This window comes from Nuphar pumila, chromosome 5 (assembly GCF_984573655.1).
Source record: "Nuphar pumila chromosome 5, dmNupPumi1.hap1.1, whole genome shotgun sequence".
Classification (NCBI taxonomy): domain Eukaryota; kingdom Viridiplantae; phylum Streptophyta; class Magnoliopsida; order Nymphaeales; family Nymphaeaceae; genus Nuphar; species Nuphar pumila.
Window position 1 is genome coordinate 113,623,299 of NC_143253.1, and position 14,692 is coordinate 113,637,990.

General features: G+C 43.1%; 1 protein-coding gene across 1 annotated transcript in view; it reads left to right on the forward strand.

The window, feature by feature from the left end:
- MLH1 (MUTL-homolog 1) overlaps positions 1 to 14,692 on the forward strand; it is a 123,151-nt gene that overhangs the window by 102,939 nt on the left and 5,520 nt on the right. Inside the window, exons 12-13 of the mRNA XM_090007620.1 lie at positions 11,287 to 11,452; positions 11,808 to 11,969. Coding sequence (XP_089863746.1) covers positions 11,287 to 11,452; positions 11,808 to 11,969 — 328 coding nt within the window. The remainder of the gene's footprint in view (positions 1 to 11,286; positions 11,453 to 11,807; positions 11,970 to 14,692) is intronic.

A 14,692-nucleotide genomic window follows, 5' to 3' on the forward strand; every position in this document is an offset into this window, starting at 1 on the left:
GCCTCTCGATGGACGGCCAATGCAATTGCACAGATAGCTGAGCACCTAAGGGTTGCACAATTACCACTTTTTTCTATATAATATATATAAATATATATTATATATTATATATTAATATATATATATACCATAGTCACCAGTATCATTAAAGGTAATTTCTTGGCGAGGGTATTTCTCAGAGAGATTTTAAAAAGTTGATAAATCATGGGAGTTTAAAATTTTTAAAAAAATATAAATAACAACAAAAAACCTAAGAAAATAATAAGTTTTATATTATTTTTATTTAAAAAAATATAAAGAAACATGTTTTAAAGGTTTTAAAATATAAAAGAAACAAAAAATAGGAAATGCAAATTTGAAAAAAAAACTCAAGAATATCGCAATATTTTTTATTTGCCAATATTTTGAAAATATTGTGATATATTCTCGATATTATCGGCAAGCTTGAAATTGCCGATAATATCGTGATATATTCAAAATATCGGTGACAGTGATATATACATACACAAAAATAGTGCATTCATCTTAAGAGGACCAACCCCAACTATAACAAAAAGGAAAATACAAAATAAAATTAAAATTAAACACAGGTCAGTCCCTATAGGACTGACACCTATTACAAGAGGAAATGACTGAAATACCCCTGGCAGGTATTTCTGTTTACATAAAACAATATATATATATATATATATATATATCCTTCTTCCTTCTCCATCTTACACCACAACCCCTCAACCTACAATATGTACACAACTACAAACACACCAAACACCCAAAAGTAGCAGAAAACAGGACAAATATGCTGTAAGGAGCAGTCTCACAGCAAGCAAGTAGTGTCCCAAGATGCAAGAACTCAAAGCAAACAATCGGCTATACTGCCAATGTCCAAAATCCAAGGATGGAGACTAAAAAAAAGAGAATATACTTCAGCTTCCACACAGTCAGAACTCAAAACATGCATTAAACATGTTCAACAGAGAATCAATACACAAAACTTCAAACCCAAACAACCCACTACACTACCAATACCCAAAATGCATTGGTCGGAACTCATAAATAGTGGATTCACTTTAGATTTCATGCATATAGCATCCAAAACATGCATTAAACATATACAGCAAACTAAACTCTCATCAGCACATTCCATTCTCAAATTTGCTAAACATAAAGAATGGAAAACCCTTCTACCGCCAACAGTAACCACTTCAAGAAATATTAAAACTGCCTCTACCAAGCTTCTAACATAAAAACGACCAGAATCAAGCATAACAAGCCCAACAAAAACCACCGATAAGATCAGTATGAACAGATTTCTCAAGGCTGAACCAAAAACGCTTGTTACCCAGAAAATAATTGTAAAATTGCCCAAAAGTCCAATACTTAGCCAATGATGCTGATTTTTGACTTGTAATTTCACTAAAATCAGAGGCTATCAGATTACACCTCTGAACCACAGAAATCTGAATGACCATACGGGTGATGCTGACATCAGCACCTCAGTTTGCGTTCAGCCTGGGAACAGCAAGGATGAAGCTTCTCTTCAGCACCAAGATCTTCTTTCCAATCTCCTTCTGATGGCTCTGATACCATCTTCAAGTTAGCATCCACAAGAAGGAGAAGATGAAAGGGGAATGCAAGAAACGATGAAGAAGAAACCTCATTACAAAGAAAACTGAGAATATTACAGCATATAGGGGACAGCATCACCTTTGCACTACAAGACAATAAAGATAGCCACTAACATCCTGTCAGATTACAGATATACTCCTTACAAATCGAAATATGTACACACCAGTAAAGGGGGCACAAAAGGCTAGTATTACACATGCTACAATTATATTACACTATTCAACATGTGTGTGTGTGTGTGTGATGAATGACTTGCAGGCCTAGAGAACCTTTAACCTCATTTACAGCTGGTGTGACACGGTTCTCTTTCAAGTGGTTGTATGTGTTGCCTTTGCATCTAAGTGCCTGATGAAGGGAAATTCTCTCAAAGTCCTTCTGATACTCTGTCTCATTGGCCAAGAATAACGTGGTAACTAAATAGTCCAAGCCTTCACTTTTAGTTTTAGGCTGTTTTGTAGCTATTTCAATAAGGAGACTATGGAGGTTATACATCCCAGGTAATTCTTTGTAACTGATGTTTCTATGTTGATGGCAGAATTGAATCTGTAACGCCCCAAAATTTTAAACTTGCGAACCTTTCAGAAAACAAGCAAGAGACTAGAAAAATCTCTTTCCTTTCAGAGTTTGTTTATGAAATCAGCGGAAGACTATTCTTTTGTTAAATTCAGAAAGGCAAGCTAACAACTTTGGGCACGTTAGCTAAAAAAATCAAAACTCACTGCACATGATACTTGCAAAACACTTGGAAAAGCCACTTTCATTTAAAGAAGTTTTCAAATAGTACAAAATTCGGATATCCAAAGGAAAATCCGTGACAAAACCCAAAAACGTTCAGGACGCGAGCTAAGAGCAGGAAAAGAAAATCTTGAAGTCATCTTGCCATCGCCCGTAGTGTACCTAATCATCACTTGTACCCATAGAATGGGTTAGTTTCGCGAAAAACTAGTAGGTGCACAAGAGAGACTACATGAAATTGAATTAAGAACATTTAATTCAGCATGCTAAGCAGTTTAAAGCAGATCAACAGTTAAACATGTAAACAGTTCAAAGCAAGTAAGCAGTGCAACTGTCAAACATAATATGATGATTCATTTGATCGTAAGCTGTGAACTACCACGCAACTAGCAAGTCTTATGACCCATCAACCAGTGTGAACAAACTTATGTTTCGATATTACTGGCCTGTGGGTACGCGCAGACAAATCGTCGAAACAACTAGACTAGTTCGAGCGTCTGTTATTCTATGTATTTTCAATAACCCGAATAGCTAGTTGAGTTCGCTCTTAAGGGGACGACTTTAGCCGAGAGAGGATTCTCCTAAAGGCAGGTACTTGGCAACGGATGCATCCAACTTCTGCAGAAGTCCATGGGATCTACCACCTAGGATAATGTCTGGTAGTCCCTTCCCCTAACTCCAATCACTGGGGAGGCCAGATCTTTACCCGTGGGGTGGTTGTTAACAACCTGTCCATTGGAGTGTGTACCGCTCTGTCCTCTTCCTTGATAAACTACAAGAACCGAATGAGTGCATCAGGGGTAAATTAACTGACGACTCATTTTATATGCTCTGGTCTTTTGACCAAATGAGCATCTTACCTGTGAAGGCGATCCTATTTTTATGTGTTTATAGCATTGTGCATTTAGCATTGTTCGAGGTTGTTGAGAATAGGTGGTTTTTAGGTTAAGTTGTTCTTTATTAGAGTTTTTCTGAAATACTTTTTTCATAAGGTCTTAGATGTAATTTCTTTGTTTTGCCTCTCTCTATTTAATATAGAGAGAAGCCCTAATGAGGTATCGAGTTTTCTGTTTTCTTTATTCAGCCGTCTCTCTCTCTCTCTCTCTCTCTCTCTCTCTCTCTCTCTCTCTCTCTCTCTCCCTCTCTCTCAGGTTAGGTTCATCTTCTACATGGTATCAAAGCTACAGCCGATCGTGGGAACGTGATCGACTGTGAAGTGGGAGCGTGATCGTGCTCTACCAGAACTCAGTCGATTCATGGAGGCTTTCATGATCATGATCAAACTTCGATCACGCTGAGTAATGTTCTAATCAGGTCAGCACTTTAAATATTTTTTTTTGGCATTCTGCTGGTCGTGGATGCCTGCTGTGGGTGTCGTATCATCTGCTGTGGGTGTCGTATCATCTGTTGGTCGTGGATGCCTGCTGTGGGGGTCGTATCTCCTCGTGCTCGTCGTGGATGCCTGCTGTGGGTGTCGTATCTCCTCGTTTTTTTGTTGTTTTCTCTCCTCGTGACTACCTACGTTGTTGGGAGTTTGCTGCGACCTGGTGGTGCCGAGTCTGGCTGCTGCTATGACGAGTTGTGTTTTGGTTCATAAGTTGTCGAAGGATATTCCTGATGGGTGGAAATAACAGAATTTTTTTTCTGTTGTCTTGAGTGCTGAATCCTCGTCGAGGTGTGTTCCTGCTGTTTGGGAGCAACAGAATTTTTTTTGTGTGGCCGTAAGTGTTGAGTTCTTGCAGAAGCTGATTTTGTGTGCTATTTACTGGATGTCATGTCGTATATGTTGGAGAACAGCAGGTTTAGTTAACATTTGTGTCTTGCGACTGCATTCTATCATGTGTGGTGATGTGTTTGGGTGCAGCAAGGATCGGGATTTCTGTGGTAACTACAGCAACTGGAATTATTTTTTTTTAACTCCCTGTTGTGTCGAGTGTTGAAGTTACTCTTTTGTCATGGAAAATAGCAAATGTGATTTCCTGCTGGACTGATCTTTATTTTGTGGAACAGTAGGAGTGGTTTCCTGCTGAGTTGAAGAAAATTTTTTTTCCTTGAACACTTGTTGTTCAAGTGAGTTTTTTCTTGATATGGCTGAAACGTCGAAAGGTGATTCCAAAATAGAACATATTGGGGAGTATAAGGCGTTTGCCAACCCCTTCTCGTATGGCTCTTCTGTTAGGTTGAATGAAACCAACTATGCCAGGTGGTCCAGAACTTTTATGATGTCGGTATCTGGACATCGTCGAAAACATATTTTGTTGGAAGGCGAACCCATTGAGAAATTGGGAAAATATGTTACTTGGGATGAAGATAATGACATAGTTATGTCATGGATCATGAACAGTGTCGAACCCCATATTGCAGATGGATTGATCTACTATAATACAGCCAAACTAATGTGGGACAATCTTCGTGATACATACTCACAAGAAACGAATGTGAGTCGTGTCCTACAAGTCGAACAGGAAATATATAACTTGCAACAGGGAGATCAGACCTTGGCCCAGTACTATGCCTCTGTCAAAGCTGCGTTTGAAAGACTTAATGCTCACCGGCCTTTGTGTTGCTCGAAGCAAAAGAATCATCAAGAACAAACCATGGTTGCTCGTTTTCTTACAGGTCTCTCTTCAGATTTTTCTGTTGCAAAAGTTCAAATGTTGACTGGTTCAGATGTTCCCACTCTTGCTGACGCTTACAATCGTCTGAGTAGACTTGCGATATCTCTGCCACAATCTCAGCCTGTGACTCAGACATCTGCTCTTGTTGTCCCATCTAGTTATGGCCGTGGAAATATTCAGAATATCAGAGGACGAGGACGTGGACGTGGTATGGGAGGCAGAGGAAAGCTTCAATGTACATTCTGTGGAAAATCTGGACATTTAGAAGATCGTTGTTGGGATAAGCATGGTCGGCCAATCTCTTCTACATCAAAGTCATATAATCCTAAAGCTCATGTTACTACTATTGAGGCAACTAATGCACAAGAGAATATCACTGCAAATGAAAGTAGTATCACCCTTAGTCGTGCGGAATATGATGAGTTGATTGCTCTCCGACCTTTGAGTTCCAGTTCTCCTGTAGCTGGTATTGCCTATTCAACCGGGAATTATCTCCATCCGAATGATAGTAAGTGAGTTATTGACTCTGGTGCATCCAGACATTTGTGTGGAAATTCTCGTGTTTTTTCAGATCTAAAGGTCATTAAGGCTCAACTTGGAGTCTCATTAGCCGATGGGAGCTCCTCCCCGGTTGTTGGTCAGGGAAATATTTCTATATCCTCCTCATTACAGTTGAAAAATGCTCTTCATGCTCCAAACTTTCCTTAAAGTTTACTTTCTGTTAGTTGCCTTATAAAAGAACAAAATTGTAGAGTAATATTTGATCCAATGGGTTGTCATTTTCAGGATTTGCTGACGGGGAAGAAGATTGGTGGAGGCTATGAAGAAAATGGAATTTACTACCTACATTATCCAATGGGTTCTGTTTATGCTGCAGTGGACCATTCATTCAGCCCTGTTCAGTGGCATCGTCGTCTTGGTCATCCTTCATTGTCAAAGCTTCGGTCGGTCTTTCCTCAGATTCCTTCCACCACATCATTTCAGTGTGAAGCATGTCAGTTGCGCAAGCATCATCGAAGTTCGTTCCCGTTGAGTCAGAGTCAGTCGAGTAATAAAGTTTTTGAACTTCTTCATGCAGATGTATGGGGTCCTAGTAAGATTCCTACTAGGACTCAGTGTCGGTATTATCTTGTTATTGTTGATGATTTCTCTAAGTTATCATGGGTATTTTTAATAAAAGAACGATCTGAAGTTCCAAGTCTTATCAAATCCCTAATTCTTGAAATAAAAACTCAGTTTGAATCTATTGTCAAGATTGTTCGCACTGATAATGCTCTTGAGTTTAAATCAAAAGATCTGTTACAATTTTACCAAGATCATGGCATCCAACCCCAAACTTCCTGTGCCTATACATCTCAATAAAATGGGGTGGCTGAGCGAAAACATCGGCACCTCCTTGATGTTGCAAGGACCATTATGATTCAATCCAATGTTCCTGCGTCATACTGGGGTGATGCGATTACCACTGCTTGCTATCTGATCAACCGCATGCCTTCGTCTTCTGTGGGTGATCAAATTCCATTACATATCCTAAAACCTAATGCCCCACTTTTTTCTTTCTCACCAAGAATATTTGGATGTGTCTGTTTTGTTCATAAACTTGGCCCTGACCGTGATAAATTAGCAGCTCAAGCTACAAAATGCATATTTATTGGTTATCCGAAAAATCAGAAGGGCTATCGATGTTATGATCCTATTTCTCGCCGAGAGTATGTCAGTGTGGACGTATCTTTCCTGGAATCCTCTCCATATTACTCTAGTTCCGGTTCTCCACTGCAGGTTGATCCAGCTGAGTCTTTTCCATTACCTATACCTCCTTTTCCTTTGGAATCTGTGCCCTCCTTACCGAACCAAACTTCATCCTCTTCCAGATTTAATAATCTTCCATTGGTATATGTGCGTAGAGCTCCACTTCCGCAAGAGCCTTCATCTTCTTCTTCTCCTGAGGTAAGTTCTACTGACAATAGTGTTCTTCAGGATGATGATAACAGGCCCATTGCTCTACGAAAAGGGACAAGACAATGCACCTTATATCCCATAGCTCATTTTGTCTCCCATGCCAGAATTGGACATAAGATGAAGTCTTTTATTTCAGCCTTGTCTGCTGAAACCATTCCTCTGAATTATCAGCAGGCAGCACTTGATACTCGCTGGAAGATGGCTATGCAAGAAGAAATGACAGCTTTGGTATCTCAGCATACCTGGGATCTAGTTGATTCCCCAGCAGATGCTGACATAGTTGGTTGTAAATGGGTATATACAATAAAGTACAAATCTGATGGTTCTATTGAAAGGTACAAGGCCAGATTAGTCGCGAAAGGATATACACAGACATATGGAATTGACTTCTTTGAAACGTTTTCTCCTGTTGCACGGATGGGTACCATCCGTCTTGTTCTCTCAGTAGCTGTTCAGCATGGCTGGAACTTGTGTCAATTAGATGTGAAAAATGCCTTTCTTTATGGGGATCTCTCTGAGACCGTTTACATGCAACAACCTTCAGGTTTTGAGGTTGAGGGGGAGTGTCATAAGGTGCGCAAATTGAGAAAGGCGATTTATGGCTTGAAACAAAGTCCTCGTGCATGGTTTCAAAAGTTGTTTGAAGTGATGTCAAGCTTTGGTTTTAACAGATCAGCAGCAGATCATACTCTTTTTATAAAGAAAACTAGCTCTGGCATAGTTGTTATGGTAGTATATGTGGATGACATCATTCTTACAGGAGATGATGTGAAAGCTATTGAAGCCACAAAAGCTCATCTTCACAAACACTTTGTTACAAAAGACCTTGGTTCACTCAGGTATTTTCTGGGTATAGAAGTTGCTAGAAGCCGTGAAGGGATGGTTCTGTCTCAACGGAAGTATGTTCTTGACTTATTAAAGGAAACAGGCATGTTGGAAGCTAAACCAGCAAATATTCCCATGGACCATAAAGTTCAGTTGGTTGAAGAAGGGTCAAAACCTGTTGATAGCAAACGCTATCGCTCCCTAGTAGGGAAGTTACTATATGTAACTGTGACCAGACCAGATATTGCTTTAGCAGTAAGCAAAGTTAGCCAGTTCATGGACAAACCAACTGAGGTACACTGGAATGCAGCCATAATGATTCTCAGATATCTAAAATCCTCTCCTGGAAAGGGGTTACTGTTCAAGAAAGGTGGAACTCTGGAGATAGTAGCTTATTCTGATGCTGACTATGCTGGATCTGTAGTAGATAGAAAGTCTACCACAGGATTCTGTGTGTTTCTGGGAGACAACTTGATTTCATGGAGAAGTAAGAAACAAAATGTGGTTTCCAGGTCGAGTGCAGAATCAGAATATCGGGCTATGGCCCAAACAACTGCTGAATTGATATGGGTTCGCACTGTTCTTAATGATCTCCAGGTGAAGGTTTCTTCTCCAATGACCATGATGTGTGATAACAAAGCGGCAGCATATATAGCAAACAATCCTGTCTTTCATGAGAGAACAAAGCACATTGAGGTTGATTGTCACTATGTAAGAGATATGATTCAAGCTGGTCATATCACTACAAAATACCTAAAGTCTGAAGACCAAGTTGCAGATATGTTTACAAAGCCTCTTGCTAGGCCTAATTTCTCCAGATGCTGTGACAAGCTGAGCATGATAGATATCTGTGCTCCAGCTTGAGGGGGAGTGTTGAGAATAGGTGGTTTTTAGGTTAAGTTGTTCTTTATTAGAGTTTTTCTGAAATACTTTTTTCATAAGGTCTTAGATGTAATTTCTTTGTTTTGCCTCTCTCTATTTAATATAGAGAGAAGCCCTAATGAGGTATCGAGTTTTTTGTTTTCTTTGTTCAGCCATCTCTCTCTCTCTCTCTCTCTCTCTCTCTCTCTCTCTCTCTCTCTCTCTCTCTCTCTCTCTCTCTCTCTCTCTCTCAGGTTCGGTTCATCTTCTACAGAGGTCGCACGATCGTCTCATCCAATCATCGCAGTACTAGCGTGTAGTGCACGACTACAAGTACTCTAGGATGAAAGGGGTATAGTTCCTCAATAGGAGCCTCAACAAAAGTGTTTCGCAAAGATGTAATATTTCTCAAATTTTACTTTTAACATTCTTTATCTTTTGAAACAACCAACAACTTGTGCCAATATTTGACATGTGATTTCTAAAATCTCATCCGCTATCGTGGTATCTACATACCTCGCATGACTCGATACCGACCTCGATAGACGGGATACAGATTTCTTAACAAAACCTCCGCTAAGAAGTTTGCTCAAGCCTCAATTCGGGGTTACCCGAGATATGTCAAATAGACAAATAGAACCAGCCAATCACACCCTTCCAAATACTTTGATTTGGGCAGTATTTAATGCTTTTGCGCAGCTCTCTAAATTCTCAAGTCTACTTTGCAGGACTGCTCACTCGAAAAGCCAGGATCCTTGCTTGGGATCCCTCTCCTTAGACGAGGATGTATCGTTAAGCTCCCGACTCAACTCTTGTCGCAAGAGGGAGAGTAGTAAATGCTTCTTGCATCCTCCACGAGGATGCCTTTTATAGCACATGCAATGAGCGAAAACCTGAGCGTCATCTGCAATGACAAGGCATTAACGAAACATTTGCAAAAACAGGAACCTGGGCGCAAAGCGCGCTGGCAAAGTAAAGCCATGACAGAAAGTAAAGGACAAGGATCGCGAAACCGAGTCCTTGAGTTAAATGCGTACTCGTATAAATTTATATGATATATATATGCATATATATATATTTAATTGTCCTTTTTAGTTAATTGAACTCAATTCAATTGTCCAAGTCCTCAGTGCAATCTTCCTCTACCTTGAGGACTTGCGAACTTGTTGGCGTTTGCGGGTGTAAGCGATTAATGGGTCGGGTCGCGGGGCGTGAGCGAAATCTGTCGTACGAGCTACAAAAGCAAGACGTCAACATGCTAACACCAAAAATAGAAGGTCAGGGGCACTATCGCTGACATGACGTGAAAGAAGCAGGGGCAACGTGCCCCTACGAACCTGCTGAACGCGAAAGAAGCAGGGGTAGGGGCTGCGAGCTCCTGCTGACCTGCTGTCAGCAACCACGGGGAGGCAGGGGGTTGCACCCCTGCCTGATGAAGGCAACGAGGGAGGCCGGGGCTTCGCCCTGCATGCCGGAAGAGCAAAGAGGCAGGAGCGAGGCCCTTGCCCGCTAGATACAAAGGGGGAGGTAGGAGGCTTCGCCCCTGCCTGCCGAATATGCAAAGATTCGCCCCTACCTATCGAACACGCAAACAGACAGGGGGCGAAGCCTCTGTCTGACGCCAGAGAAGAGGGAGCAGGGAGGGGGCTCGACCCCTTCCCTGAACAACGGCGGTGCAGGGAGGGGCTCGACCCCCTCCTCTGCCGTAACAGGGAGAAGGGAGGGGATCGACACCTCCCCTGCTTTTCGAGCTACCGAGGAACAGGGAGGAGGCTCAACCCTCCCTGTTGAAAATGGAAGCAAAGGCAAGGGGCGGAGCCCCTTGCCTGTTAAAGGAGTAGCAAAGCGAGAGAGAGGTAGGGGAAGGCACGGCAGGGGCCACTGGCCTCCTGCCGGCCTTTCAGCGAACGCAAAGAAAGAGGGCGAGAAAAGAAAAATGGAAGAAAGAGGAAAAGGATGCGTACCTGGAGGTCGTCGGAGGGAGGGTCGTCGGCGTGCGTGTGTCGCTGGAGGCCGCTGCTCGGCAAAAGCAAGGAGAGTGGGAGAGGCAGTGGGTTGTCGGGGAGTCTCCGACGAGGCGACGAGAGAGAGTGCAAAGAGAAACGAGAGAGCGAGAGGGGAAAGGGGGTTTCTGTTTGAAACCCCTCCCCTGCCTCGCTGTCTTTAGAAGGCGCGAGGGAGGCGGTGCCTCCGTTGGGTCCGGGTCGGTTCGGGTCCGGATCCGACCCGAATCCAAGTTTTTTTTTCGGGTTTTACAGAATGAGAAATCCAGAAGTTTTATTCTTTTGCCATAGCCTATGGAAAGCCAAATTACATACTTGTTTTGGTGATTGATGGAACTGGTTTTTGATCATTTTGATATTTCCCTTTAATGTTCATAGGTAGCTTTTGTTGGAGCCTGAGAACTGGCTACATGTTATTGCCTCATTAAGTTAGAGACCTTATGATATAAATATCTTTTTTTGTTAAATGTACCCATGATATAGCCAAGGAAATTTTTGAGCTTCTTTTGTAAAGCGGTTCATATTTTTGTAGTTTGCTGTTTGCACATAGCTTCCTTCATTCTTTTGTGCTGTTACAGATGGAGTTCTCTGACATACTTTTGGCAGAACTGTGAATTTGTCAGAGTTTAATGCTTTTTTCATTGCCTTTTTTGTAGCAAAGAGCTTATGTACCAGCAAGTTATACGCCGATTTGCTCATTTTAATGCTATACAACTGAGTAATCCTGCCCCTATACCTCAGTTGTTGTTGATGGAATTAGAAGAGGAAGAGCTGACATCTGAATCTCAGGAGAGTGACAATCCAAAAGATAGAATTGTGGAAGTAATACTCTTTTCTTGTTTCCAATTTCTTTTCTAAGGGCTATACATTCTTTTCCTGCATGAGTTCAACTGCCTCTTTCGTCTTGAAATCTGGTGGATTAGACTTGATCTTTTTTTCTTTTCCTTCTTGCTGCTGGTTGGGCTTGTTTGTGGAAAAGAGGAGTTTATAGAGCATGAGAACCATGTAAAAAGACTTGAAACTGGAAGCTTTTGAAGAGGTGTGTGTGCGCGCACACGTGTGTGTGCTTGTTTGTGTGTGCATACATATCTGTGTGGGTAGGCATGAACCATTTTTCCACAAATGGCTTAAAGCAATCATTGGTGTAAGACTTTGACTTGTTCTTTTTTGTCATCAGATGAACACTGAGCTGCTTAAGCAAAAAGCCGAGATGCTGATGGAATATTTCTGCCTTGAAATAGATCAGGAAGAAAATTTGTCCAAGCTTCCAGTTTTACTTGACCAGTATACACCTGATATGGACCGTCTTCCTCAGTTTGTTTGGAGATTGAGTAATGATGTGCGTATCTTATAACATAGATGGCCTGCTTTTTATGTTAACTTGCTGTCTTCTGGTTACATGGTTTTATGTTTTTTACCATCTTCGTCCATTTGTTTGAAGACTGAGTAATGATGTGCTATATTTTAACATAGATGACCTGCCTTTTCTGTTATTACTTGGTTTGTTTAATTGGTTTCTTATAGTTTTATTTGCCCAGTCTCATGTTCTGGGGGTGGTGGGGAGATAAAAGGCCAAAAAGGAAAGTAACAAAATCTGATGAATGCAAGGGGACTGCATTGTTTTTGTTGTGAAATGTAATACTTGTGTCATAGTTATTTTGTGCTACCTTCTTATCATTGTACATATGTTTACTCTTGAGGGATATTTTTGTATTTTAGCCGTAGGGTCCAAGTCAATCCTTTTTGTCCTCTTGTATAACCCTAAGGGGACATCCCCTTTTATGCAGTAGCTCTCTCATTCCTTTGGGTACTGAATGAAGTTCATCTTCTTCTCCATTTTGTGCCTCTCTTCTTCTTGTTAAACATGGTATCAGAGCCATGCAAGAAAGATTGAAAGGAGATTCAATGGGTTGCTGAGAAGAAGAAAGAAGAGACGTCTGCTTGGATTTCTCGCTGGGAATACTAACGTCATTCCTTGAAATTCAAGCCGTACGATCAGGTCAGGTTTGGTGAGATTTGATTTGGGGAATCAATAGCCCTTGATTTTAGAAGATTTATGAATAAAAAATATTGACGATTGGACCAGTATCTAATTTTCTGTGGATTTTTATTTATTTTCTGGATATTAAGGGTGATAGTGTCCAGATTTGAGAAAAACTCCTATTCTGATCGTATTTGTGAGTTCTGATGCTTGTATAAGGTTGTGTCCTGGTCGTTTTTTAGTAAGGAATTGATTGAATGTGGTTTGACCTAATTTGGTGTTTCTTGGCCCTCAAATCAAGTGTCGATATATTGAATTGCTATTTGACCGTGATTTTGAATAGGTGTTTGAGCCCTATTTTGCTGGTTCTTGGTGATATACAACATATTGTGGTCTGGTTTGCTTTGTTTGTTGGTGATATACAGCATATTGTGGTCTGGTTTGCTGTGTTTGTTGATTTGTGCATGTAAAAGTCGGAAAAAATTGATTGGATCCGGGCCGGATCCGGACCCGGATCCGACCCGGGTAAATCAGTTGGCTGCGTGCTTTTAAAAGCACGCAGCGACTGAGGGGGGGAGGTTCTCGAAACCTCCTTCCCCCTCTCGTCTATCGGTCTCCCTCACCGCCTCTCGATCTCTCTCGCTCCTCTGCATTGCCGAGCACCGCCACCGTCGGCGGCGACCCTTCCCCCCCTCCGGCAAACTCCTTCCAGCGAGCCAGCCGACGACCTACCCCTCACCGTCTCTGCACTCTCTCCCTCCGCCGCCGCTGCCGCCGGCGACATTCAGGTACGCTTTCCCCCCCCTTTCTTCTCTTCTTTGTTTCCCCTTCTCCCCCTCTCCTTTTCCTTTCTTTTCGTCGGCAGGGGGCTCCGCCCCCTGTCACTTACTGTGTCGGCAGGGGGCTCCGCTCCCTCTGTCCCTCTTGTTTTGCCGGCAGGGAGCGGAGCTCCCTGTGTCGGCCTATCTTTTCGGCAGGGGCTTCTGCCCCCCTGCCTTTTGTGTGCCCCTGCCTCTTCGTGGTTCTTCCGGCAGGGGAGGGTCGAGCCCTCCCTACTACCTATGACGGTAGGGGAGGGTCGAGCCCTCCCTGCTGCCTCTTTTGGTCAAGGAGGGGTCGAGCCCTCCCCCCTGCACCCTCGTCTTCTTCTCCTCTCAGTCGACAGGGAGGGGCTGCGCCCCTTTCCCTTTGCTAGCTGATATCCGGGAAGGGGCGTAACCCCTTCCCTTTGTTTCCCATTCGACAGGGAAGGGGCCCGGCCCCCTCCCTATTCTCTCTCTTCTCTTTTGACAGGGAGGGCCACGACCTCCCTCTCTGCTCTCTCTTGTTGGCCGATCGGAGGGCACCAGCCTTTCGGCACCCTCCGCTCGGTGAGGTCAGGGAAGGGGCGCAACCCCCCTTCCCTTCTTTTTTTCTCCTTTTGACCCGCCGACAGGGGCTATGCCCCTGTTGACACCTTTTCCAGCGGACTGGCAGAGGCGACGCCCCTCTGCCGCCACCTTCCTTTTTGGTCGGAAGGTAGGGGTGATGCCTTTGCCGCCCCTGCCTTCGTTTGTTGTTCCGACAGGGGGGCTCCGCTCCGCCCCCTCGTCCTCTGGCAGGTCGGCAGGGGCTGGACCCTAGCCGCCTGAGTCTTCTACAAATAGGGAGCGGCTGCTCCCTGCTTGTCTTCTCGGTCTGCTTTGGCTGGCAGGGAGCAGGCCTACCTGCCTCTGTTCGCTGGCAGAAAGCCAGGGCTCTCCTCCTTTGTTCCTGCCGCGCTAAGCAGGGCTCGTGCCCCAGGCCTCTGCTTCCGCAGCGTGTCTTCAGGGAGCGAAGTCCCTTGTTTTGCTTCGCATCGGGTCTTGTCGGACTCACCTCCTGTTTGTTTTCTTTATGGTATAGCATACTAAAGCTCTAAGCATCGCAGGTTGAACGGTGGATCCTGCTCACTCTTCATGGCTTGAGCTCGTGCTTACCTACGCAACTGACATATAAGGACCGTCACCTCTCAAGGTAGGGAAAGATTGCACAGAAGACTTGGACAATTGAATTGAGTTCAATTAACTAAAAAGAACAATTAAATAAATATATATGTATAT